General features: G+C 40.1%; 2 protein-coding genes across 2 annotated transcripts in view; one reads left to right on the top strand and one right to left on the bottom strand.

The window, feature by feature from the left end:
- The window catches only part of LOC114438033 (uncharacterized), a 143,411-nt gene extending 117,796 nt beyond the window's left edge, over nt 1-25,615 (bottom strand). Inside the window, 18 exon segments of the mRNA XM_028409059.1 lie at nt 250-426; nt 662-838; nt 1,458-1,688; nt 2,077-2,253; nt 2,493-2,669; nt 3,156-3,386; nt 3,854-4,030; nt 5,073-5,249; nt 5,588-7,361; nt 7,696-8,400; nt 8,631-9,242; nt 9,816-10,478; nt 11,763-12,386; nt 16,028-16,101; nt 16,961-17,047; nt 20,032-20,118; nt 23,051-23,134; nt 25,512-25,615. Of these exon segments, the coding sequence (XP_028264860.1) occupies nt 250-426; nt 662-838; nt 1,458-1,688; nt 2,077-2,253; nt 2,493-2,669; nt 3,156-3,386; nt 3,854-4,030; nt 5,073-5,249; nt 5,588-7,361; nt 7,696-8,400; nt 8,631-9,242; nt 9,816-10,478; nt 11,763-12,386; nt 16,028-16,101; nt 16,961-17,047; nt 20,032-20,118; nt 23,051-23,076 (6,176 nt within the window). The 5' untranslated portion in view covers nt 23,077-23,134; nt 25,512-25,615.
- The window catches only part of sema3bl (sema domain, immunoglobulin domain (Ig), short basic domain, secreted, (semaphorin) 3bl), an 86,437-nt gene continuing 78,568 nt past the window's right edge, over nt 19,316-27,184 (top strand). Inside the window, exons 1-3 of the mRNA XM_028409062.1 lie at nt 19,316-19,405; nt 19,489-19,535; nt 26,180-26,299. The gene's annotated coding sequence lies outside the window, so the exon portion shown is untranslated. The remainder of the gene's footprint in view (nt 19,406-19,488; nt 19,536-26,179; nt 26,300-27,184) is intronic.

The following is a 27,184-nucleotide window of genomic DNA, read 5'->3' as shown; positions in this document are numbered from 1 at the left end:
CTTGGCACAAAATACCCCACTCTCCCCTAATGGTTTTAAGGTCCTCTGTCTGGACTGTCTGTTTTAATGATGAATTTTAAATGGTAATATTTCAGATCTTTATATTTAATCCTTATTTTTCACTGTAATTATGTCTTGAGTTGTTTTATTATATAAAGAACTTAGAAATGTCCAGTGTATCAACTGCACTAGATATTTAAGTTTTACAAATACACACATGTAAACACACATCCTGACATTTGAACATACCATACTGTCTCCAGCTTCATATCTGGGTCATCAGCTATATCAGACAGCATCTTCTTTCCTTTGTCTCCTGGGTGATTATAACTCAGATCCAGCTCTTTCAGCTGGGACTTCTTGTTGGATCTGAGAGCTGTGGCCAGGAAACAGCAGCCTTTCTCTGTCACCTGACAGCCTGCCAACCTGCAGACCACACAGTCAGAAATGACTTGTTTTGTTAAAAACAATCATTATGTATTTTAGTAAGTGTTAAGGAAAGACACGTTTGTGTTGCATTAGATTTTTTACAGCACATGCCAGCAAACTATAGCTTGCAAGGTGCCTGACTTACACAGCAGTCAGACACACATGAGCGACATAAAGACCGTCACAGGCATAGGACTCAATGCACTGTTGATTTATGTAATAAGAGACTTACCTGAGAATCTCCAGTTTACAGAGTGGACTCTGAAGCCCTTCAGCAAGTTGCTGCACACCAGAATCCAGCAGGTCATTATGACTCAGGTCCAGCTCTGTGAGGTTGGAGGATGGAGAGCTAAGGACTGAGGATGTCAGAGCGCTGCATGATTCTCCAGAGAGCTCACACCAAGTCAGCCTGTGAACATATCTGTTATCAGAAAGGCTGCAAGACAGATGTGTGGAAAAGTCAGCAAGTCACTAGTGGATCAGCACTGTATTTGGCTTTTGATCAATGGTAAAAGGGAAAGTAGTGATGGGTCATGATGATGTTGTGACACTTGGGCCTTTTCCTTGTTGTCAAAACGGGAAAAAGGGAAAAACAGCTTAAGGTTAGTGTGTAGATGCAGACGGAGCAACTGTGACGTGTACAGCTGTGCTTGCACTTCCCCAATTATTGGGTCAGGTGGTAGTAAATGCATAGGTGAGGAACCAGTATGTCCTTTGTTATGGTAACACACATGGAGACATGCAGACTGAGGTGTGAGATGTTTAGCACAGCATTAAAGGAGCCAATATTTAGAAGTACACTCTAGTTGAGGTAATGTCTTCAATCCTGAAAGGAATAGGTCCAGACCACAACACAGTGAAACACTGGACAAACAGGTGTGACACACAAGAAGTGTAACCAACACCTGGATTGACTTATTATAGATTATATGTAACTACTGTTCAGGTTAAGTAAAAAAATACTTAATGTGCAGTTGGTTGATACTGAAGTCATGTTTGGAAGAGAACTGATTCATGAAGGTACTTACAAAGTGGTTTTGGAGGCTTTGACGACTGGTAACATTGCCAAAAGCAGCTTCTCTGATTTCAGGTACTTCTTAAGATCAAACACATGGAGGTTACCATCTGATGTCAACAGCACAAAAGTCAGAGCTGACCAGTGTGAGGGAGAGAACTGTTCAAACTCCTGTGTTCCTGACTGGAGCTCCATTTTGACTTCTTCAACAAGAGAGTGGTCATGCTCTCCATCATAGTCAAAACTGTACAAATAAAAAGAAATGTCCATTCTTCATTATAGCGCAATCACAGTATTTGACATAGTTTTTGTTACTGCATGAGTAGGTAGAAAAAGTTGGTACACTTTCAACTTCATATCTGCAATACTGTAAACTGCCTTAATAGTAAATACTTAAATGTTTGTAATGACCAATTGTCTAGCAGCGGTGGTTTCCACTTCTGTGACACATGACTTCAAACGTTGCTTTATGCACACAACCACATAAGCTCCATATTTAGCATGGGAGCTAGTAATTGGCAATTTCAAAATTTCACCATCTCGATTTGAAATTGAGTCCATAGACCAGCAATTTGTGATACTTTCTCTTTTAGCATAGAAAGAGATTTACTGTGACCTGTTCTGAAACATACCATACTGTCTCCAGCTTCATATCTGGATCCTCAGCTATATCAGAGAGCATCTTCTTTCCTTTGTCTCCTGGGTGATTATAACTCAGATCCAGCTCTTTCAGCTGGGACTTCTTGTTGGATATGAGAGCTGTGGCCAGGAAACAGCAGCCTTTCTCTGTCACCTGACAGCCTGCCAACCTGCAGACCACACACAGTCAGAAACGACTCTTGTTTTGTCCAAAATAATCATTATGTATTTTAGTGAGTGGTAAGGAAAGATGAGTTTGTGTTGCATTAGATTTTTTACAGCACATACCAGCAAACTATAGCTTGCTAGGTGCCTGACTTACACAGCAGTCAGACACACATGAGCGACATAAAGGCCGCCACAGACATGGGACTCAATGCACTGTTGATTCATGTAATAAGAGACTTACCTGAGAATCTCCAGTTTACAGAGTGGACTCTGAAGCCCTCCAGCAAGTTGCTGCACACCAGAATCCAGCAGGTCATTATGACTCAGGTCCAGCTCTGTGAGGTTGGAGGATGGAGAGCTAAGGACTGAGGTTGTCAGAGCGCTGCATGATTCTTCAGAGAGCTCACACCAAGTCAGCCTGTGAACATATCTGTTATCAGAAAGGCTGCCAGACAGATGTTTGGAAAAGTCAGCAAGTCACTAGTGGATCATCACTGTATTTGGCTTTTTTGGCTGTGCTTGCACTTCCCCAATTATTGGGTCAGGTGGTAGTAAATGTATAGGTGAGGAACCAGTATGTCCTCTTTGTTATGGTAACACACATGCATAATAGACATGCATGCTGAGGTGTGAGATGTTTAGCACAGCATTAAAGGAGCCAACATTTAGAAGTACACTCTAGTTGAGGTAATGTCTTCAATCCTGAAAGGAATAGGTCCAGACCACAACACAGTGAAACACTGGACAAACGGATGTGACACACAAGAAGTGTAACCGACACCTGGATTGACTTATTATAGATTATATGTAACTACTGTTCAGGTTAAGTAAAAAAATGCTTAATGTGCAGTTGGTTGATACTGAAATCATGTTTTGAAGAGAAATGATTGATCAAAGTACTTACAAAGTGGTTTTGGAGGCTTTGACGACTGGTAACATTGCCAAAAGCAGCTTCTCTGATTTCAGATACTTCTTCAGATCAAACACATGGAGGTTCTCATCTGATGTCAACAGCACAAAAGTCAGAGCTGACCAGTGTGAGGGAGAGAACTGTTCAAACTCCTGTGTTCCTGACTGGAGCTGCATTTTGACTTCTTCAACAAGAGAGTGGTCATGCTCTCCATCATAGTCAAAACTGTACAAATAAAAAGAAATGCTTATTCTTTGATACAGTGCAATCACAATAATTGACGTTTGCTGTACTGATTGAGGCAGCAGAACAACGTGTAACATTATTAAGTTCATATTTGCTATTCTGTAAACTTCCTTAATACCCTACAGTTAAGTCTTGTATAATGGTCAAATGTCTGTCTTTAAATGTTGTTTCTTCCTTTACTCAGTCACATCACAACAGTTAGCAATTAACCACTGAATCAATCCAACAGTTCCATTCAAATGCCTCCACAGAAGTGGGCAAACATATTTGTGATTTCCACTTCAGTTACAGTTTACTTTAAAGTAGACATAGTTTTAGTAGCAGGTAGCCAGTGATTGAATTCACCAACTTAACATGAAATAAGTGATTATAATCAGATTTTGCTTTAGTGTAGCTAGTAGTATGACCTGCTCTGTAAACACACACATCCCAACATTTGAACATACCATACTGTCTCCAGCTTCATATCTGGATCATCAGCTATATCAGAGAGCATCTTCTTTCCTTTGTCTCCTGGGTGATTATAACTCAGATCCAGCTCTTTCAGCTGGGACTTCTTGTTGGATCTGAGAGCTGTGGCCAGGAAACAGCAGCCTTTCTCTGTCACCTGACAGCCTGCCAACCTGCAGACCACACAGTCAGAAATGACTCTTGTTAAAAATAATCATTATGTATTTTTGTGTCAAGGACAAGTCCTGTTGCATTTGATTTTTACATCATGTACCAGCAAACTATAGCTTGCTGAGTGCCTTACTTACACAGCAGTCAGACTCAGAATCAGAATCAGAGATACTTTATTAATCCCAGGGAGAATTTGCTTGCATTCCAGGTGCTCCATGTATACTTAACAACAGGTTAAAATAAAAACAAGGTAAAATAGTAAGAATAGAATAAAAATAAAAAACCTAAATAAAATTCTAAACAATAATTAAATTAATTAAATTAAATTAAGAAACCTTTATTAGTCCCACAATGGGGAAATTGCTTAAGGCAGCCCAGCAAAGAGCGCCATACACCATTGAGTGCACTGGAGGCAGTGCGGGTAAAGTGCCTTTCCCAAGGACACACAACAGTGACTAGGGAGGAGTTGGGATCGAACCACCAACCTTCCGGGTATTAGAGCCACTGCAGCCACTAATAAACTAATAAACATTCAAGTAATATCCAGGCAATTCAAAACTGGTAGTTGTATACTATATACTGTGTGTGGTAAAATCGGACAGTGTCCACAATTATATATATATTTAACAAGACAGTGTGTTAGATCAGATTGTCTGATCTCAGAGGGAGGAGTTGTACAGTTTGTTGGCCACAGGAAGGAATGACCTTCTGTGGCGCTCAGTGGTGCTTTTAGGAGGGATCAGTCTGGTACTGAAAGTACTCCTGCACCTCAGCAGCACTTGGTGGAGAGGATGGAAGCTGTTCTCTAGGATCCCCTGCAGCTTAGACAGCATTCTTCTGTCTGACACTGCTGTCAAGGAGTCCAGCTCCACCCCCACAACATCACCGGCCCTTCTGATCAGTTTATTGAGTCTGTTTGTGTCTCCTTTCAGCTGCTGCCCCAGCACACAACAGCAAACAAAATGGCACTGGCAACCAGACTCATAAAGACCGCCACAGACATGGGACACAATGAACTGTTGATTTATGTAATAAGAGACTTACCTGAGAATCTCCAGTTTACAGAGTGGACTCTGAAGCCCTCCAGCAAGTTGCTGCACACCAGAATCCAGCAGGTCATTATGACTCAGGTCCAGCTCTGTGAGGTTGGAGGATGGAGAGCTAAGGACTGAGGATGTCAGAGCGCTGCATGATTCTTCAGAGAGCTCACACCAAGTCAGCCTGTGAACATATCTGTTATCAGAAAGGCTGCCAGACAGATGTGTGGAAAAGTCAGGATTGCAGTGATGGGTCATGTTAATGTTGTTAAACTTGTGACAATTCTGTCTTGAAATGTAGGAGCAGACAGAACAACTCTGATGTGCTTTCACATCCCCAAAATCTTGGGTCATGTGACAGTACACGCATAGGTGAGGACACAGCCAGGGTAATACACATGGAGATATGCAGGGTGAAGTGAGAGATCTCTATGACAGTAGTTAAAGGAGTCACCATTCAGAAGTACAGTACTAGTTGTTGATATCATGCTTTAAAGAGAAACAATTCATGAAGGTACTTACAAAGTGGTTTTGGAGACTCTGATGACTGGCAACATTCCCTTAAGAACCTTCTCTGATTTCAGATACTTCTTAAGATCAAACACACCAAGATTCACATCTGAGGTCAACAGCACAAAAGTCAGAGCTGACCACTGTGAGGGAGAGAACTGTTCAAACTCCTGTGTTCCTGACTGAAGGTACTTTTGGACTTCTTCAATAAGAGAGTGGTCATTCAGCTCATTCAAACAGTAGAAGAGATTAAGATTTCTATCTGGATCACTTTTGTCTTCATTGATCTTCTTCTTGATGTACTCCACTGTTTCTTTGTGGGTCTTCTCATTATTTTCAGTCTTTTTCAGCAGTTCTTGGAGTAGATACTGATTAGTATCCACAGAGAGGCCAAGCAGGAAGCGCAGAAACATGTCCCAGTCTCCTTTGTTACTACCTAAAGCCTTGTCCACTGCTTTCATGTAGAAATCTGATAGAGATATGTGTGAAACCAGTGAAGAAGGTACTGTCAGCAGGTCTTCTCCTTTGGTGTTGAATGTGTGAAAGACATAGAATGCTGCCATGAACTCATGAATGCTCAGATGAACAAAGCAAAACATTTTCTGTTGGTACAGTTCACAGCCTTCTCGTTTGATCTCAGTGAGTAACCCAGAGAAGACTGCAGCATTTCTGATGTCAGTGCCACACTCAGTCAGTCTGTGTTCAGTGAAGAGAAAGTTTCCCTTTTCTAGCTCCTCATAGGCCAGTTTTGCCAAAGATAGGACTGTGTTCTTGTTTCTGTCATTCCAGCATGAATCTGTTTCACCTTCACTGTACTTCACATTAGCTTGTCTGCACTGTAGCAACAGAAAGTGGATGAACAGGTCTGTTAGGTTTTTGGGCATTCCTTCTTCTTGGTTTCGTTCCACAAAGTCCTCCAGAACATTTGAAGTGATCCAACAGAACACTGGGATGTGACACATGATATAAAGGCTTCTTGATTTCTTTACATGTGAAAGGATCTTTTCAGCTAACAACTTATTGCTGAATTTCTTTCTGAAGTACTCCTCCTTCTGCTCATCATTAAATCCTCGCACCTCTGTAACCCGGTCAACTTTATTAGCAGGAATTAAGCTGGATGCTGCAGGTCGAGATGTGACCCAGATTTGAGCTTCAGGAAGCAGATTTCCCTGGATGAGGTTTGTCAGCAGAACATTCACTGATGTTGGCTTCCTCACATCATTCCAGTGAACACTTTGATTGAAGTTGAGATCAAAGCAACATTCATCAAGGCCATCCAGAACAATCAGAGTCTTGTACTGGTCATAGTTGGTTATTTCTGAGCTCTTCATTGCTGGAAAGAACTGATGAATGAGTTCCTCCAAGCTGTGTTCTTCTTTTCTCAAATTCAGCTCCCGGAAAGGAAGTGGAAATGTAAAATAAATGTCTTTAGCTGCAATACCATCAGTCCAGTCCAGCATGTACTTCATTGATGCAAATGTTTTTCCTATTCCTGCCACTCCAACTGTCAGCACAGTTTTGATTTTCCCAGAAGATGCAGGTTCGAAGATGTCATGATATTTAATGGGTTTTTCTTCTCTCACTAGTTTGGACTTTGCATCTTGAACCTGTATGCACTCATGCTGATCATTGACTCCTCCTGTGCCCCCCTCTATGATGTAGAGATCTGTGTAGATCTGATTCAGAAGAGCAGAAATTTTCTGCCGATCAATCCCTTCAGACACATAGGTGAATTGCTGCTCGAGTTGAGATTTGAGTTTCCGCTGACTGACAACAGCAGGCTTTTCTGTAAGAAAACATTTTCATATTTTCATATCATATCATAATATCCAACTAAAGGTGAGGCCAGATTTACTGTAAGAATCCTGCTTTTAAAAAGGAAGACATTTTTGCTCAGTAATATGTCCATTCCTGTCTGGATGATCAGATCCTTTTCTTCTTCGTCATACTGATTTTACACAAATGGTTTACAGACAAAGAATTATTGGATGGATGTCATTTCATTGTAGTTTTGAGTATTCTGGATGTTTATTGGCCTCTATCTGAATTTGATTGAACAACTTTAAATTTCCCTGGTTACATCACCAAGTAAGATAACTCACCAGCACCTCTAACCTTACCTCGTATTTCTGTCCTCCTGTCCACACAGGTGTCAGGCAGCTGGCAGGCAGCTGATGGTCTGGAGGTTATCCAGACTTTGGCTGAAGGAAGCAGGTTTCCTTTGATGAGGTTCATCAACAGCACATCCACAGAGGCTGGCTCTCTGACATCAGTCAGGTTGTTGTTGTTGTCAAAGTCCAGAGGACTTTTGGACTTGTTGAGGTTATATGTGTCCAGTCCATCCAAGACAAAGACAACTTTGAGCTGTTCATAGTCAGATATTACAGATTCTTTGGTTTCCTTGAAGAAATGATTAAGAAGTCCCACCAAACTGACTTCCTCTGTTATCAGATTAAGCTCAGAGAATGTAAGAGGAAATATAACTACTTCTTTATCTTTGGCTTTACTCAACCATTTTGTAAACCAAGAGAAATCAAAAAACCCACTCTTATTTTCTGCCCATGATTTTATGAGTTTCTTCATGAGGTAGGATTTTCCAATATCAGCTTCTCCAGTAGTCAGCACAGTTCTAAATTTCTTGTCATTTTCATCTTTGAAGATGTCAGATAGCTCCTTTACTTTAGTCACATTTTCAGCTGCTTTTTCTCTGATGATGTGTTCTATGTTTTTATGTTTAGGATGAGGAGTGTCTTCAACTTTAATGTACTCTTTACTAAATCTTTCTCTCAGCTTTGATACCAGCTGCTGTCGACGCTCCAAGGTCTCTGAATAGACAAAACAGAGTTTATATTAAAGGTGATTTTTTTTCAGTTTTAAACACCTTACCTTAAAAACAAAAAACACAAAAATCTTCAGGGAGCACAATATTTTTTTGAGTTCTTTGAGAAACATTTTATCATATTTATGATGGAGCATTGTTGGTAGTAATATTATTTATTATCATTTGTTTTTGGAAGAAATATGTGAAATATGTGTTTCTCATTTCCTTTCTTACCTCGGCATTCTGTCACTTTGTTAATGTGTTCAGGAGGAATCTTGTTAACTCCAGAAGGCTGAGAGATGATCCAGACATGAGCACGGGACAGTAAGTTTCCCTTGATGAGGTCTGTTAGCAGCTCATCTATGGAGGCTGATTCATTGATATCAGCAAGTTGTTTGTTGTTTTCAAAGTCAAGTGGAAGCTGACATTTCTCCAGACCATCAAGGACAAAAGCTAATGTACACTCAGAGTATGAAATTCTACTTTCTTTGTCATCTTTTAACAGAGACCTGAGCAGATCTTCCATACTTTGAACTTCTTCTCTTCTTTCATTCAGATCACTGAACTGTAGTGGGATGATGAAGTCTATGTTTTGGTTGGAGGTTCCTTTTGCCCAGTCAACCATGAACATCCGTGTATGAAATGTTTTACCAATACCAGCCACTCCCTTGGTTAGCACTCTCTGTGCATTCTTGAATACTTCACTGGTCTTTAGTTTATATACAGGTTCCTGGTTTTGGGTGATCTCATAGAGCTCTGAGTCAGTTTTCACTTGTTTCACCTGATGCTCATGCTGATTCAGGATGAGCTTCATCTTCTTCTCTTTGAGGATCTCCTTGGCATCAACTAAATTGAGAAGAACCAACATTAACAATGATGAGCATATAAAGAAAGTAAACAGTATACAGTGTGAAAACGCAATCCTCTGTAATGTCTGGAAGAAGTACATGTTTTTAATTTATTTGTCCCTGTGCTCCACAGTGTAAAGTTATTATGATGCACCCTGCAGATTATAGCTACAGACAAAATGCACTGTTATGTGATTTTTTTATATCAGGGGTTTCATGTGAGGGTGGTGGTGACAATGTAGTCACATGTCTTAACCAGAAATGTGGAATTTATTCTTTTAAAGTTTACAAAGTTTCAGTTTCATTCATTTTTAAGCTACCCTACTGGAAAATCCACCACTGTTTACAATCTGATTCAATACTCTATTCCTTATGCAAAAAAATGTGTTATTGTATTCACTTGGATTGTAATCTGATGCCAAGGATTCTTGACCAAGTATCTGTATAGGACAAGATGTATGAGTCAGACTGTCCTGTGGACAGATGAGATGAATGTATTAAAGAAACTACTGTTGGTGAAAGACTGCTTTTTTCTTTCTAAAATGCAGCTCATCTGCACCTCTGGCCTTACCTCGTATTTCTGTCCTCCTGTCCACACAGGTGTCAGGCAGCTTGCAGGCAGCTGATGGTCTGGAGGTTATCCAGACTTTGGCTGAAGGAAGCAGGTTTCCTTTGACGAGGTTCATCAATAGCACATCCACAGAGGCTGGCTCTCTGACATCAGTCAGTTTGTTTTTGATGTCAAAGTCCAGAGGACCTTCATATGTGTCCAGTCCATCCAAGACAAAGACAACTTCAAGCTGTTCATAGTCAGAGATTACAGATTCTTTGGTTTCCTTGAAGAAACGATTAAGAAGTCCCACCAAGCTGACTTCCTCTGTTATTCGATTAAGATCAGAGAATGTAAGAGGAAATATAACTACTTCTTTATCTTTGCCGAACAAACTTGTAAACATACTGAAAAATGACTTTTTATTTTCTGCCCATGATTTTATGAATTTCTTCACATAGGAGGATTTTCCAATATCAGCTTCTCCAGTAGTCAGCAGAGTTCTGATTTTCTTGTGCTTTTCATCCTTAAAAATGTCAGATAGCTCCTTTATTTTAGTTTCTTTGCCAGCTTTGTCTCTCATTATGTGTTCTGTTTTCTTCTGGTTAGGATGAGGTGTGTCTTCAACTGAAATAAATCTTTTTCTCATGTTTGATACCAGCTGCTTCTGACGCTCCACGGTCTCTGAACAAACAAAACTCAATTGTCATCAATTAAACATCTATGGTGGCAGATACACAGATATGAAACAAGAAAGCCTCATCACCTTTTATTATAAAGCATTGTTCCTGGCATGAGAAGCTATAAAATACACTATGTCCATCACCCTGTCACTATGATTACACCATATAATCACAAATAATGTATATGTGCATCACGTGTTTGTGTGACTCTGTTTTGATATTTGTCTGTCATTCAATGTACATTATGTGGATGCATTAGATAGCTGAAGCAGTAAATACAGACTGAAGAAGTTTACATGAGGCACCCTGCATGAGATTTGACCAGTCTGATACACAGGAGACAATCATGTGATGCTGATTAGATTTTAAAGGAGCTTGTGTACTGGAGTTTGGGTGAAGCCTAATTTTGTGGCATGCCTGAACAAATCCTATGCTCGCTGTCCACATGAAATATTATGTAGAAAATAATTCATAGATAAACAAAATAAAGACAAAACATAAATGAGAACTCCAACTAGGGCTGGGCGGTATGTCCAAAATTCTATATCATGGTATTTTTATATTATTATAATGGTATTCCCGTATTTGATGGTATTTTCTCTCCTCATGCATGTTTTTGTTAACTGCATTGATTGTGAGAAGAATTATTGCAGTAGTAGAGTGGTTACCATATACCACGAATTGTACAAAAAAAAAATCCACATTACTATTACATGGAATACAGTTGGGCTGTGAGTTATTACTTATATCCAGTAGTATCGTGATTACTTCAGGTTTTTTCCTCAATTACGATTAATGAACGATCATTTTTATTGTTTTAAAAATAATTACAAATGGTGTGTGTGTGTCTCATCTTCACTCGTGGCTTCAAGTGAACGCAGACTAGATGAAGGAGGTGGAGTGACGTGACTTAAACTTGTTAAATACTCCACGAGGACAGAGGAATCTGTTTGTGTTCCTGAGGTGGCAGTAATAAGAATAAAATCCATTTGGACTGGACTTTTCATACTTCATGAGAAACTAGTGTGCAGAACTCCTCATGCGGCTCCACTGCAGCACACACAGCGTCTCACACACACAGTGTTGCCGGTATATGAAAAATTAATATCATAATGAAAAAAAACATCAGTTTTCGATATAAACCGGTATACCACCCAGCCCTAACTCCAACTTATTCGCTTTATGCTCAAGTAGCCTGTTTGATATTGTGGATTAATTGTACTAATATTGTGATTAGTGCATATACAGATGTGTTATTAAAAATAACAGTAGATGGGTTTCTTACCTCGACATTCTGTCACTTTGTTAATGTGTTCAGGAGGAATCTTGTTAACTCCAGAAGGCTGAGAGATGATCCAGATATGAGCAGTGTGCAGTAAGTTTCCCTTGATGAGGTTTGTTAGCAGCTCATCTATGGAGGCTGGTTCGTTGATATCAGTGAGTTGTTTGTTGTTTTCAAAGTCAAGTGGAAGCTGACAGTTCTCCAGACCATCAAGGACAAAAGCTAATGAACACTTGGAGTAGGAAATTCCACTTTCTTTGTCATCTTTTAACAGAGACCTGAGCAGATCTTCCATACTTTGAACTTCTTCTCTTCTTCTATTCAGATCACTGAACTGTAGTGGGATGATGAAGTCTATGTGTTGGTTGGAGTTTCCTTTTGCCCAGTCAACCATGAACATCCTTGTATGAAATGTTTTACCAATACCAGCCTCTCCCTTGGTTAGCACTCTCTGTGCATTCTTGAATACATCGTTGGTGTTCATTAGTTTATCTTCATGTTTCTTCTTCTTCTTCTCTGTGACCTCATAGAGCTCTGAGTAAACATTTGCTTGACTCTGTTCATTCTCATATATCTCACAGATTTGTTTCTTTGTCTTCTCTTTGAGTCTCTGTTTAGCAGGATCCTCTAAATTGAGAAAAAACAAAATAATGAAGAGAACATTAGGAACAATCAAACAGCATTATAGCTGTCATATTGATCATAATTGAGCTGTTTTACTACCTTTACACATTAAAAACGTAGAGCCTGTGCTTCTTCTAAGTATCATCAATACAAGTTCTCCTTTGCTTGAAGTTGCTGATTTGTTATGCTATTTTAAATTGGCTACAGGCTGACGTTTCCATTAGTGATGCCGCACTAGAAGGACAGCAGTGCAGCTCACAGAAGCACTAAATACAGACTGAAGAAGTTTATATGAGATTTGACCAGTGAGATACAAAGGAGACAATTATCTGATAGTGACATGCATTTAAAGGATCTTCTGTACTGGAGTTTGGGTAACGCTTGAATTTGTGGCCTGCCTGAACAAATATGACAATAATGCTCATTGTCCACATAAAAATATTACTTTGAAAATTTTCCATAGATTTAATACTAATGGATTGAAATTTTTTTCTATGATTATTTTTTATATGGGAAATCAATTGTTATTCACTTTATCAAGTTGTTATTGTTTAATATTGTGTACAAGGCACACTGCAGTTGTCACTATAGTGCAAATACAGATGGTACAGTGGAGTTTCAAAATGTGACAGTAGATGGGTTTCTTACCTTGACATTCTGTCTGCTATTGGCAGTTTTAACTGGTTTAATGTTTTCCTTCCTTAAACATTAAAAGCAGAATTGAACTGCTATTTAGAAGCTACTATGCATGTTCTTTGTGCAACAACTTCTTTCAAAAATTAAATGATGCTCATAACAATTACACTCTTTTCAATGGTCACTGTCTTATCAAATGCTGATAAAAAATATGTATATTTACAAAATTCAATACACTAAAAGTAGATATGATTGATAGCGCTTTTTTCAGACCAAGTACGAGTACTCACCGATACTGAGTTTGAATACCAATATCACAAGTACTTTTGATGTTTATATGTATATCTCAATACTAAGAAAGTTTCAATAAGCACAATGCCAGATAATTTTTAACAAAGACCTTTTATTTGTGAAAAAAGGCAGCACAGTCACCTACAATAGAGTTTTAGTTTTAACATAAAGGAACTACCTGCAACTCACCTTCAAATAACTAGTTATCTGAAGGTGAAAAGGTAAGTTGCAGGCTCTTGTTGATAAACAGAAGTATCTCTGTATTTTCAGCAAAAAGCCTAATTCTTGTGTCATCAAGAATGTGAGCTCCTGAACTAAAGAGCTGTTCATTCTCTGCAGTACTGCGTTGTGCTGAGAGGTATTTTCTAGCTAAATTGGTCAGCTCAGTACTTGAGTGGATTGGTGCCAACTACCAGGTCAGCTCTTCAAAAGTGGTGTCAGCTGAGACTCAAACCTGGGTGACAGTCTAATCCTGACCTTTGTATTACATTATCACACTGTACGTGTACCCTTTTTGCATCAGTTTTTAAAATGCATTGCGTTATCCTGACAGGTGACACCTCTGTCACATGATTTTCACCCAGAAGATTAAGTGTGACTCCCCAGTTGATTCAGTATTTTGGGTTTAAAAAATGCCGTTTTTGGCTGATAGTACATCCCCCATGAGTCATATTTATGTCTCCACTAACAACGCATCGAATATGGACGTATTTCGTACATACGATTGTATTCTGTGTTTGGATTAACAGACTATATGACTTTTGACATACACTCAACAAAAATATAAACGCAACACTTTTGTTTTTGCTCCTGTTTCATGAGATGGACTGAAGTGTTGCGTTTATATTTTTGTTGAGTGTACTTGTTATCTTATCACAGGGGTGTCCAAACTTTTTTCAGGGAGGATTTGATAATGCTTAAGTGTCCATACTTGTGGCCAACAGTCCCAGATGACTTTATAATAAACAATAAAAGATGTGCATGCTGTTAATTTAATTTAATTTCCGCAGCCTCACAGAGCATTGTGTTCTGTGTCCTGATTGGACCATTGTCCATTGTAGACCACTGTCAATCAATCTTCTTCATGCTGTGTCTCCTGTACAGTACAGAATGCATTCAGCTTGTCAAATTTACATAAATCTTCGATTGTTAGCAGTGTGACTCTGAAGTGCTGTACTGTATGTTTGCACGTTTTCCAAACCCCACCTCGTCTACAAAAAGTTCTGCACCGCCAAAGGCACCTGCGGTTGCACCCAAGACGCAGAGGAAGATTCTAACCATCCCACAAAAAGTTGGCCTTCTGGACATGTTAAAGGAAGGTAGAAGTTACATGGCTGTAGGGCGTCATTATGGAATAAATGAATCTTCAGTTCGTTAGATAAAGAAAGAGGAAGGTTTCAACAAGGATGCAAAAAGGGTTATAACCGTCCACAACAAGACCATCCTAAGGATGGAGTCTGCTTTAGCTTTGTGGATCAGTGACTGCAGGAAAAACAACATTACGCTGGATACCAATATTATCTGCACAAAAGCTAAAAACCTTTACTTCTCCTGACAGCGATGACATCCATGACAGTGAGGAGCAAGATGATGCAGAGCCCAGGCCATCGAAGAGTAATTGGCATGCAGAACAAAGCCCTTTTAATGCCAGTGATGGTTGGACAAATTTCAGAAACACTTTGGACTTAAAAGTGTGATCCAAGATGGTCCCTCCATCACACAAGTGTTGATATAGACAAGGAGGATGAATTAACACTTGATCACTTGCCAACCATGGTGAGAATAGCCAATGAACTTCAGCGAGCTGCGCAAGAATGGGACCCTTGATTTTGCGTTCATTACAGTTCTCAAACATAATAGAAGGTGGCATGTCTGTTTATAAAAATCTTCTCGACCAGAAGAAAAAAAGAGTGCCAATAGCTACCCATATGTTCTTTACTTGGAAAAAGACACCTGCGCCTTCAGTGGAAAAAGACTTTACAGTGAAGCAGTGTCAGGACGAAGAGGCGCGGTCAGAGGAACTATGAAATAATCACTATTCATAGTCACTATTATTAATTTCTTATGTGTCCAACCTCAGGTTGATCGTAAAATTAAATTAATTCTAAAATCCATCATTATTTATAGGAAAACATTTATATTTTAATTCTCAAACAAATATTTGGGTCTGAAAACAAGGTTTGATCTTTGGTTTTATTCTTTAAAAATAAAAGTGTATAAGATGTGTAGTGAGGGGTTTTGCAGCCTTAAAACATCTGTAATAATTGTTAAAGAAATAAAGCTGACTACCTTGCGGATTTCGCCTATTACGGGTTGTTTTTGGAAGGTAACCACCGCGATTAATGAGGGACCACTGTTAAAAAAAATAAAAATAAGAATTGGCTGTTAATTTTGTGTGATTTATTCTGTTTAGCTGGCAGGGCATGGCATGGGCCATAGTTTGGACACCCCTGTTTTATCATGACACACCAGTAAAGCTGCAAAAGTGCTACTTTAGCCCCAGGGTGGGGGCAGGCTGAATGGACTGGAGTGTCATCCAAGAACATGGAGATCAAGTCCTTAAAGTTTCCAGCTCATTTATATGTTTTTGTGCAGTGAAATTTGAAGTTTTTCTCTGTGCTGTGTCATTATTTTGAAATCCTTAATGTTCATGACAGCAGTGACTGTGCAGACCAGAGATAGAACTTGACCATGTAGCTTGAAAACAGTTTTCAGACCTTGTGTGAAGTTGAGGGGGTCATCCTCAGGTTGATAAGGCAGATGTGTTGATGTCTGTTTTCTCTGGACAGAGCTGAAAAAAGAAATATAATTCAGACAGACACATTTTAACATAACTGTTGGTGTGAGATCTGATTCACTTACTACTTTTCAAACTCTGTGAAAAATTAATGTGCATAAATGAAACTACAAGTGTAAACCTTAATGTTTCATGTAGCCATTTTTGTGGAAACATTTAGTGCCATTGTTTTTAAGTTTTACCCAAACCCCCCACTAAGGTTTCCCCACCAAACAGAACTGATGAAGCTGCTTGGATGAGCAGCGAAACGTCTTCAGGAAAACATCTCTCTCTCTACATCCAGACGCCTTGCTTCAATCTTCTCAACGTATGATGACCTGGATGACTGAGAATCTTCATCAACGTGTGACAAAATTGTTTTATATGATTTGGATTGTCTTGTGAAATGTATTATGTGTTGTTCAGATGTATTTTTGGCTGCATATTCAGTAGTGTTTATTGTATTTTACAGAGATAGCCACTACTGTTTTCTTTTGTACATTCTATTTTATTTTATGGTCTTTTTCCTAGGTAACTTTGTACTTTTTTACCTTTTACATTGAAATAATTTCCCCCCCCCTCCTATTCTATATAGTTTAAGAGAATCAAGGAAAAGAAAGACAAAACATGGATTCTGACATTTATTTATATTATAACTAGACGGCAAACTCAACCAAATTAATGCTGTCCTCTAGTTGAGGGGAACAGTCGGGAAATAGAACTCACATTATAAGGGAGCTGTCTGGGGTTTGTGTGTGTTGGTATCGCTCACCTGGCCACACATTGCCCGGCTCTATGTTTTTTGCTCATGGTTTTCAATCTTCTGTGTCCTTTTGTATAATAGTTAAAATAGGTTTTCTTTCTTTCTTTTTACCTTGGTCTCTGTTCACTGAAGGCTGGTGGATTTTCTTTAGACCGGTCACTTGTAAGAGAAGCATCACTGTGTGCAGGAGAAGGTGGTCTGAAAAGCAAAGACAAAGCACACAGTCATGAACTTTAACATTTTTTAATTATATTGATCTGAATTTTATCAGTATATACTTTACACACACATCTTTCAGTCTTTTGTGTTCTTTTTATGATTGAAAAATTGTATTAAAATAGTAGTACCTATGTGTCCACTAGGTGTAGCCAGACCCCATGAGAACTGTGGAGACCTGTCTGCGCGTCAAATGCCCCAAAACATTTGATTCATACATGAAAATTGTCAATAAGCAGTTACTTCCTGTTTCCAGTAGGTGGCACTGTGCAGGTAACTCATGAGCACGCAGACGTGTCCGGTGACGGATTTTTATGACATGAAAAAAATTTCAGGATGTTAGGATGATGCACGGCAAAGTTATAAGCAGTCGATGTTTAATGGCTAAGGTTCAACAGTTGCAACTGTCACAAGCAGCCTGATACAGGAAACCACACAGCTGTCTCTGTGGGACTTCAAGTATGTGATCCTCATTTGGGTGTGTAAAGACAGGGAAGGATTACCGCATTTTCATGACCATAAAGCACAGTTTCAATTACGGGGTCTATTTCTGTACTCGACACATACATAAGATGCACCGTATTATAAGGCGCATGCTACACTAAAACATATGTTCTACCCAAAAAAAAAGTGACAAAAGCAAAACAGTGAGTTAAGTTGAACTTTATTACAACAATGTACAATAAACAGTAAACAACTGTGCGAGTTCAAACATGCCAGCTTCCCTCTCATCACTGTCTGAGTCACTGTCACTGTCATTGCCAGCTGCCTTTGATAACTTTTGATTAGCACAGTCTAAGCATCTAATATGAAGTCAATCAGGTGAAATCTCTAGGAGGAGTTTGTACCCATACCAAAGGTGTAAATCGCCAAAATCAGCAACTTCCAACCAAGATGGCGGACTTCCTGTTAGTTTGAGGTCATGGTGTCATGAGACTTTTTGGTGCGTCTCGGTATGATAAACATGGACTGATTTTCGTGCACCTACACCAAACTAAGCCAAATGCGAGGGGGGTTTTGAAAATTTCAAGGGGGCGCTGTAGCGCCATTTTGCCCCGCCCCTTTGCAGCGACCACAAAATATCAAATGTTTCGCCAGACCTGAGGAGTGAGTTTGTGAATTATCGTGCAAGGCAAAGGGGCCAAAAATGCACTTATTTAGGAGGGGAAATGATAAAAACGAAGAAAAGACATTACAATTACAATAGGGCCTTTGCAACACTCAGTGCTAAGGCCCTAAAAAGCACACAGTCATGAACTTAACATTTTTTTAATTAAATTGAGATCTGAATTTGATCTTATCTTTTTTTACACACACGTCTTTTAGTCTTTTGTGTCCCTTTTTTATAATAGTTGGAATTGTTTAAATAAGTTTTTCTGTCTTTCCTTTATCTGTCCATGCTGATTCGCTATCTACTCTTGTGAAACTTCTGTCACAACAGACATGTTAGAGTGAATAAACATGCCTCTTTCCACAAATTTAGAGTTAAAGGACATCATAATCTGTGGTTTGTTAAGGAGCTGTCAGGTGTAATGCATGACCGTAATGCTGCTTGGCACAGGGCAAGCAAGTCAGGATTAGAATCAGACTGGCTGAGCTTTAGACAACTTAGAACTACACTAAATGGTCTCTCCTTTAGAAAGCTAAATCAGAATTTTATTTTTTTCACAACTGACATTTCAAAATCTGAAAAGCAAAGAAAATTCTAAATTAAAGCTGCAAACAGCGATGATGGGCCCTCGCAGCCCTTGCGATCCGTGGGACCAGCAGCCACTGCCTCCCCTATCGTCCCACTACAGACCTAAAACTCAGGATTATACTTATAATATCGATAGATGTATATCTGTGAGTTTTTTTGAAAAATATCTGATGGGGTCATCCATCTGTTGTGCCTGAAGCTGGATGATTTCACATGGAATGACCCATATGACCAGAGATAGAACTTGACCATAAAGCTCAGTGTTTTTCAGACCTTTTGTAAAGTTGAGCCGGTCATCCTCAGGCTGGAGAGTTTTCACTGGACGTTTTGTAGATGTCTGTTGTCTCTGCACTGGGCTGAAATAGACCCTGTAGCTGACACTGTGCCTTATAATGCGGTGCGCCTTATGGTCGCAAAAATACGGTAATCATTTTTACAGTCCGGTGTCATTCTGCTAGGTGTCCAGTAGGGGTAGCTACACCATCGGTTTTATTAGGGTGCCTACCTGCGTCGGCATGTGTGAAGTCACTAGAATGCGACTCTTGCTCATCCGCATGACAAACTGGTAAAACACGAGGCTACTCAGGGAAAGAGAAGCAGCTAGGTGACTCATGTTGTGGATTCTGACGTTCTGTGTCGGTGTGAGTATTTGATTGTTAATCACCTTGTCTGCATTATTGGTTTAAGATTTTTTTCAGTTCCTGACTATGTTTGGTTTGTGCAGCGGGGAGACTGCGCTGTCCATCTGGATAGGTTGTCCACCATTGAGAAGTGAGTTCGTCTTTTAAAATGCTGGTGTGTGTGTGACAAAATTGTATTTTTTTGGCTGCATATTCAGTAGTGTTTATTGTATTTTACAGAGATAGCCACTACTGTTTTCTTTTGTACATTCTATTTTATTTTATGGTCTTTTTCCTAGGTAACTTTGTACTTTTTTACCTTTTACCTTGCATTGAAATAATTTCCCCTCCCTCCTATTCTATACAGTTTAAGAGAATCAAGGAAAAGAAAGACAAAACACGGATTCTGACATTTATTTATATTATAACAAGACGGAAAACTCAACCAAATTAATGCTGTCCTCTAGTTGAAGGGAACAGTCTGGAAATAGAACTCACATTATAAGGGAGCTGTCTGGGGTTTGTGTGTGTTGGTATCGCTCACCTGGCCACACATTGCCCGGCCCTATGTTTTTTGCTCATGGTTTTCAATCTTCTGTGTCCTTTTGTATAATAGTTAAAATAGGTTTTTCTTTCTTTCTTTTTACCTTGGTCTCTGTTCACTGAAGGCTGGTGGATTTTCTTTAGACCGGTCACTTCTAAGAGAAGCATCACTGTGTGCAGGAGAAGGTGGTCTGAAAAGCAAAGACAAAGCACACAGTCATGAACTTTAACATTTTTTAATTAAATAGATCTGAATTTTATCAGTATATACTTTACACACACATCTTTCAGTCTTTTTTGTTCTTTTTATGATTGAAAAATTGTATTAAAATAGTAGTACCCTATGTGTCCACTAGGTGTAGCCAGACCCCATGAGAACTGTGGAGACCTGTCTGCGCGTCAAACGCCCCAAAACATTTGATTCATACATGAAAATAGTCAATAAGCAGTTACTTCCTGTTTCCAGTAGGTGGCACTGTGCAGGTAACTCATGAGCACGCAGACGTGTCCGGTGACGGATTTTTATGACATGAAAAAAATTTCAGGATGTTAGGATGATGCACGGCAGTTATAAGCAGTCGATGTTTAATGGCTAAGGTTCAACAGTTGCAACTGTCACAAGCAGCCTGATACAGGGAACCACACAGCTGTCTCTGTGGGACTTCAAGTATGTGATCCTCATTTGGGTGTGTAAAGACAGGGAAGGATTACCGCATTTGCACTTATTTGGGAGGGGAAATGATAAAAACTAAGAAAAGACATTACAATTACAATAGGGCCTTTGCAACACTCAGGCCCTAAAAAGCACACAGTCATGAACTTAACATTTTTTTAATTAAATTGAGATCTGAATTTTATCTTATCTTTTTTTACACACACGTCTTTTAGTCTTTTGTGTCCCTTTTTTATAATAGTTGGAATTGTTTAAATAACAGTTTTTCTGTCTTTCCTATACCGGCACAAGCTGTGGTCTGCAAGCCAGAAGAGTACACCAAAGCACACATATACAAAAGACAGGTCCTCCGGCCAGTAGGTGGCGCAGTGACTGTAGCATATCCGCATATCAATGCGTGCAGAGTCAGATGTTCAGCATGACTGTAAAGTTTCATCCACATAGGATGAAGTATGTGGGAGATACAGGAATAAAAACATGTATTTCCTGTGCGTTGTCGAAGGGTCAACTTCGTGGCAGCGCCACAGCCAGACCGTATGACGAAGTGCTGCGTTTTTTAACTTTTGGTTCCTAATGCTTTAACGTAGAGAAGATTGACCTGGATGACTGAGAATCTTCATCAACTAATGCTTTAAGAGTAACCTGACCAATTTTCAGGTGGATTGGACAAATCCCCTAGGAGGAGTTCAGTTGTTTTTTCAAAATGGCGGCCTTCCTGTGTGTTTTAGAGGATAGCTCCAAGAGACTTTTTTCTCGTCTAGAGGTGACACATATGCATGCCAATTTTCATGTCTGTAGGTCAAATGGGGACTCAGATCTCCTTCTAGGGGGCGCTGCTGAGCCATGTTGCCACGCCCTCATATGACAATAAGGGGATATGAAAAGGTGCACAGGGGCTGATGTTATGATAGAGTAAGAGGCAGGTAGGATTAATAAATCAAGAAACACAGCAGCTTTCTCTATGATGGTGAAGGGTCACATTTGTGGTGTTGCCCCGCCCACACGGTGTAACATTGATCTGCGTTTGATAACTTTTGCTCAGCCATGTCTTAGGAACCATGTGACAAAATCTCAGGTCTATCTGAGTATTTTCCTAGGAGGAGTTTCAAATACGAGGTGTGGAACATGAAAAATCAGCCTGAACACTATTCATACCGCCAGTAGGTGGCGCTATGAGCTCATTTGCATATCAATCTGTTCAGAAAGACAGGCTTAGCATGCCTGATTTTTTTCATTCACATTGGATGAGGTATGTGGGAGATATAGCCACAAAAACATCAATTTTGTGTGCATTGGCGAAGGGTCAACTTCGTGGTGGCGAAGTGCTGCTTTTTTGATCACTTTTGGTCCCTGACCCCTTAAGAGCAAGTGCACCAATTTTCAGCCGTATCAAGTAATTCTCCTAGGAGGAGTTCGCAAAAGTGCAGGGTGTGCAAATTGGAACATGGCGTGGTTTTTCCAAGATGGCCGACACCCTGTAGGGGGTGGATTTTTTTTTCCAAAGGCATGTTTCCTGGCATGAGACGATACATCAGCGTACCAATTTTCATGGTCATAGCTGTTACGCTGAATATTTTCAAATTCTAGGGGGCGCTGTAGAGCCATTTTGCAAGTCACTGTCGCGGCGACAGTTTCAGATCGCCATTTTTCACCTACCTGACCTGTGCGCCAAATTTGGTGATTTTTTGAGTACGTTCAGGGGGTCAAATTTGTGGCAAATGACGCGGAAGACAAAAAGAGAATAAACGCTTGCATTTCAATAGGGCTCTCGCACGTTTCGTGCTCGGGCCCTAATTAAAGGTGCAAGCAGCGATTATTGGGCCCTCCCATTCTGTGCGACCCGAGTCATGAACTTTAACATTTTTTAATTAAATGGAGATCTGAATATTTTCTTATCTTATTTTACAAGCAAGTCTTTTGTGTCCCTTAACCCAAAAAGCTCTGACTGTGGACTGTGTCAACTTGCTGGGGGACTTCAATGACCTCGTGGGCAATGACAGTAACATCTGGAGAGGAGCAACTGGGAGGAACGGCCTCCCTGATCTGAACCTGAGTGATGTTTTGTTAATGGATTTCTGTGCTAGTCATGGTCTGTCCATAACAAACACCATGTTTTGAGCACAGGGTTGTTCATTAGTGCACCTGGCACCGGGACACCTAGAATGGAGGTCATTTATTGACTTTGTAGTCGTGTCATCTGACCTTCAGCCGCATGTCTTCGACACGCAGGTGAAGGGACTCAGCTGTGAAGTGAGCACCATCTGGTGGTGAGTTAGATCCATTGGTGGAATATGTATGTTCAACCTGTGGCTCAAACTCATTCTATGACTACATTTTGAAGAGAAAAGTAGGCCTCTTTGTTATATAGTTTACATTAGGTGCATGTGCTTAACAGCATACTTAGAGTTGACCCCATATTGTCCATATTAACTGCCACATCTTCAATTTACCTTGTTGTTTCTCCCTTGACGTCCATTGCTCCTTCTTTTCACAGATCACTCAGAGAAACATCACAGGGTGCAGGAAAAGCCTGTCTGAAATGTAAGGAAACAGCCAATAAAAAGGACACCGTGGAAAAGCTGAGTTTCAATCAAAAAAAGAAGTTTACTAGTTTAACATGTCATTAACATTAACATTAACATGTCAACATTTAACATGTCTATTGCTTTCAGTCTGGATGGAAATTATTATTATTATTAGTTTATTTAAAAGAGGGCAGTGCAATCAAAAAACACATGATTACATGTGGTTAAAAAAAAGCCAGAATTGGCTAGAAGGCTAGTTTTCATCTGTAGTCCTCATGATTTAAAAATGCAAATAAAGCACATATACATATATAATATAATACAAATACATATACAAAAACTTACTATACAATATCACAACATTTAATCAGAACATCATAACAGGGTTATCTTTTAGTGTTGGCAGCTTCTTGTTCATCCTTCATTTGTCACTTCCTCGTTCTCATTCACAGCTCAGGCTGTGTTTACAGTACACTCTCTTGTTCATTTGTCAGGTGACAGCTACCTAAGCACTGTTAAAAAACAATGGCAGGGAGGATGCAGGAAAGAAGTCACTTTATTGTGGTGTGTATTTGCTCTCCTGGGTTTTCACATGCTTTGAATTGCTTGTGTATTATACTTTGTCAGCTGAAGCAAAGCATGTTGTCTTCTATATTTAGTTTTTGAGAACCGCAGCCTTTTTTACAACACCAACAAGAGGATTTTAACAGGTTGTTAAACTATTTTACCTACAGAAGTAAACACTTAATGACTATTTCAGAGACAAATTCAACAAAAACTCGGTGACAAACAGAAACTAATTCCAAGTGAAACAACAGTCATGTCAACCATACTGTTGCTACTACACTAACAGATGATACAAAGCCTCCATATCTGAGGCCTTCTCTCATTTACAGACAAAAAACTGGCAAATCTCCCTCATGTCCACCTGATAGAGTTTTCCGTCATCACTCACCTCAGCAATAGAACTTCCTCCACTGGCCCTACATGATGGCCCTGCCTCTGACTCACTCTCAGTACCAACCCCAAATATGGAGTAGAGAGATGGAGATGGATTCTGCTTTACTTTTCAATTAACAACCAATATAAGTGAGCTCTAAAATATATATCATCAATGAAATAACATCAGCATATGTTGATTTAACACAGTGGTCTTCTCATCATATGAATTTCAAAAAGTTGTTGGACCATGAACCAAACTCTGCTTAATGCAGATAATACTGAAACACTAAAAACACTAACTTACAAAAAATGCATGTCTTTATTTTTATTTGCTTATAAAACTGCTGAATTCACAACAAGCCTTGTGGATGTGTTTATAATGATGCACTGCCTCATCTGCTACATCAGTGTGTCCCTGTTCATATAATGCTCCACTGTGTCCTGACGGTCCATCACATGTATTTTATTCTTGCTGATAAGAATAGGAGCAGGCGGCTTTGTGCACTGGCTCGGCGAGGCTGAAGCTAGCAGGCTAACAGAAGCTAACCTGGCCTAATGCCGAAAACAACTCTAACTCTCTGTGTCTTTGTTGGGAACCTCCTCATGTCCACTGTGTGTGGGGAGGTGTGAGGGTCCAAACGGGCCATTTGAAAATGTGGGGGGGACACGTCCCCCTCTGATATAATGGCAGCTACGCCTATGCCTCAACACACAGGGCAGCTCCTCACCTTCCCCTCTGAGAACAGCTGCTGCTTCTCTCCCTGCCTTTTGCTTTCTGATGTCGTCCTTATAAAAAGCATGTTCTATCATATAAAATGCCGTTTCTCTACTTTTCAAACTGAATCTCTCCTCGTACATGGCTGTGGCTGTTTCTCTGCCGGTAGCGACGTTAAATCAGCGAGATTTCAGTCTGACGGCGTTTTATTTTGAAAATCCACCGGAAACTATTTTATTCTGGTGACTGACTTCCTGTCTGCTCGATGTAGTTGGTGCAAATAGACGCGTGTTCGGCGCGACACATCTCCAAAATAGAACTGCCGCGTATCACTCGCGGAGCAGCGCGCAGCAACGCTTCTGGGACGCTTCTAAAACGCGCTGCTGCGCGGCCGCTGTAAATACTCTCATTGACTATAATGGAAGCGTTTCACAGCGCTTGACGCTGCGCTGCAGTAACGCGTCTGGTAGAAATCCGGGGCCAATCCTACGAGGCGCACCTGCGCGGAGTATTGGCTGGTTGTCACTCCCTGCTCTGCATGCACCAGAGAGGTACGTGCATGATGGGCGAAGTCACAGACTGGTTGGGAGGCGTGGCTTCGGGGTGAGCTCTGAGAGAAAAGGGCGTGTGCTTACTTCCAAAATCTGGCTGACTCACTGAGTTTTCAAAATCTCCTACCCTACCTTTAACTCTGCCACACAGATCACAGTCTAATGTCACTGATCTTACCTGCACAGATGAAGGAAAAAGTGTTCATACACGACGGCTGTTCCTGTGCAGCTTTGTCCTCAGCCTCCCATACCGTGTCCTTCACTCTGTCAGTGCTTTCACTTTCACTTTCACTTTCCAGGATGGTTGAAGTGACTGAGACTTAGGGACCGCCCTTTTATTCTATTGGCTGTGATGGGTCCACTGAGGTGCCATTTATTAAAATTGACCAATAGCAGATATCAGCCTGCTCTGTGCGTGAGCTGTGTGTGTAAGCTGTGGTTGAAACTCAGATGCAGGAGCATATAATATACTGCTCAAAAAATAAAGGGAGCACTTAAAGAACACAATGTAGTCCTCAGTTACTACTGGAAAGTGTGTGTATCTGTGTATGAGAAAGACTCTGCATGAAAACACCAACTAAGTCTCCATAACTAAAGCAGTGACAGTCATAAATCCTTTAAAACTGTTCATGTTTACAGGCCAGGTGATCACAGTTTTGTTTGTAGTTTTGTAATCAGTACAGTACTCAACCACATCTGCTTCCAGAATGCTCTGTTTTGGAATTTCCACAAATTTCATATCCTCATAGCTTATTTTCAGGTCTCCACCTGTTGGTCTAGTGGTATTTTGAAAGCGTGCCTGTTTCCTGTTTTATTTTGAAGTTTCTAACCTCCCTCTCATTTCAGGTCTTTCCTGCTGATTACCGGCTCCGCCCTGATGTGTTCCACCTGTGCCTGATTGACTCTCACCTACACATGCTCACACACTTATCTGTCTGTGTTTCTGGACACAAGGTTGGGCTACAGGTAAATAAGTCAGTCCTAACACTTACACACCCTTTCATCCATCATAAACTCACTTCTGAGTCTACTGGCTCACTGTCAGCACATAGTGAATGTAAATGTCATCTTTCTCACAGCGCTTTGGCATCAAACACACACTCACTCATTCAGATACAATTATTTAATTGCATTTATTTATTGTTATTTGAATCAATGCATGACTGCAGGTGTTATAATTGAAAGAATGAACGGATACGATGACCTTCTCTGTATTTCATCATGTGAAGTGAGGAGTGTGTTGAAAGCTCTTGTTAATGTGAAAGGGTCGGCCCACTTTTGGTGCCAGTGAGGGTGTGAAAAATACTGAATACTAATGGACTCATCCATTACAATATTGTAAAAACACACTCTAAGTGGAAGAGTGTTAGCATCAGTGGTTTGGTGTGTGCATCTGTGTGTGTGTCTGACCAATGTGTGTCAAAATGATGGATGAGTGTTTGTGCATGTGTGTGATGTTGAGTCCCGCACACCTGTGTGTGTGAGCGGGGGTTAAAAGTGCTTGGGGGGAGTGGGGGCAATGTGTGTGTCCATAAAATCTGCTATAAAAGTTGGAGAAAGTCATTCTGAGTAAATGATTCTCAGAATGATGAAAATGTCATGAGGTATAACAGAACTTTAGTATTAGTCCAATGTATGGTTATATTAAAAAAAAAACATGAAATGAAAAATATGTGGCCCTTAGCTTTCTGTATAGAAGTTAATGTGGCCCCTGTGAAAAATCAAATCATGTGATTATGGGTGACATTCACTAATGTGTCAGAGATCACAGAATGTCTCACTGCACTTGTGATGCATCTGATTATCCTTCCTCTAAAGGCAGGGATTAGCCCATCTGACCCCAGAGTGAAG

The sequence above is a fragment of the Parambassis ranga genome, chromosome 7 (assembly GCF_900634625.1).
Source record: "Parambassis ranga chromosome 7, fParRan2.1, whole genome shotgun sequence".
Taxonomy (NCBI): Eukaryota; Metazoa; Chordata; class Actinopteri; family Ambassidae; genus Parambassis; species Parambassis ranga.
The sequence above is the reverse complement of the archived record's forward strand: the minus strand, read 5'-3'. Positions and strand labels throughout refer to the sequence as shown.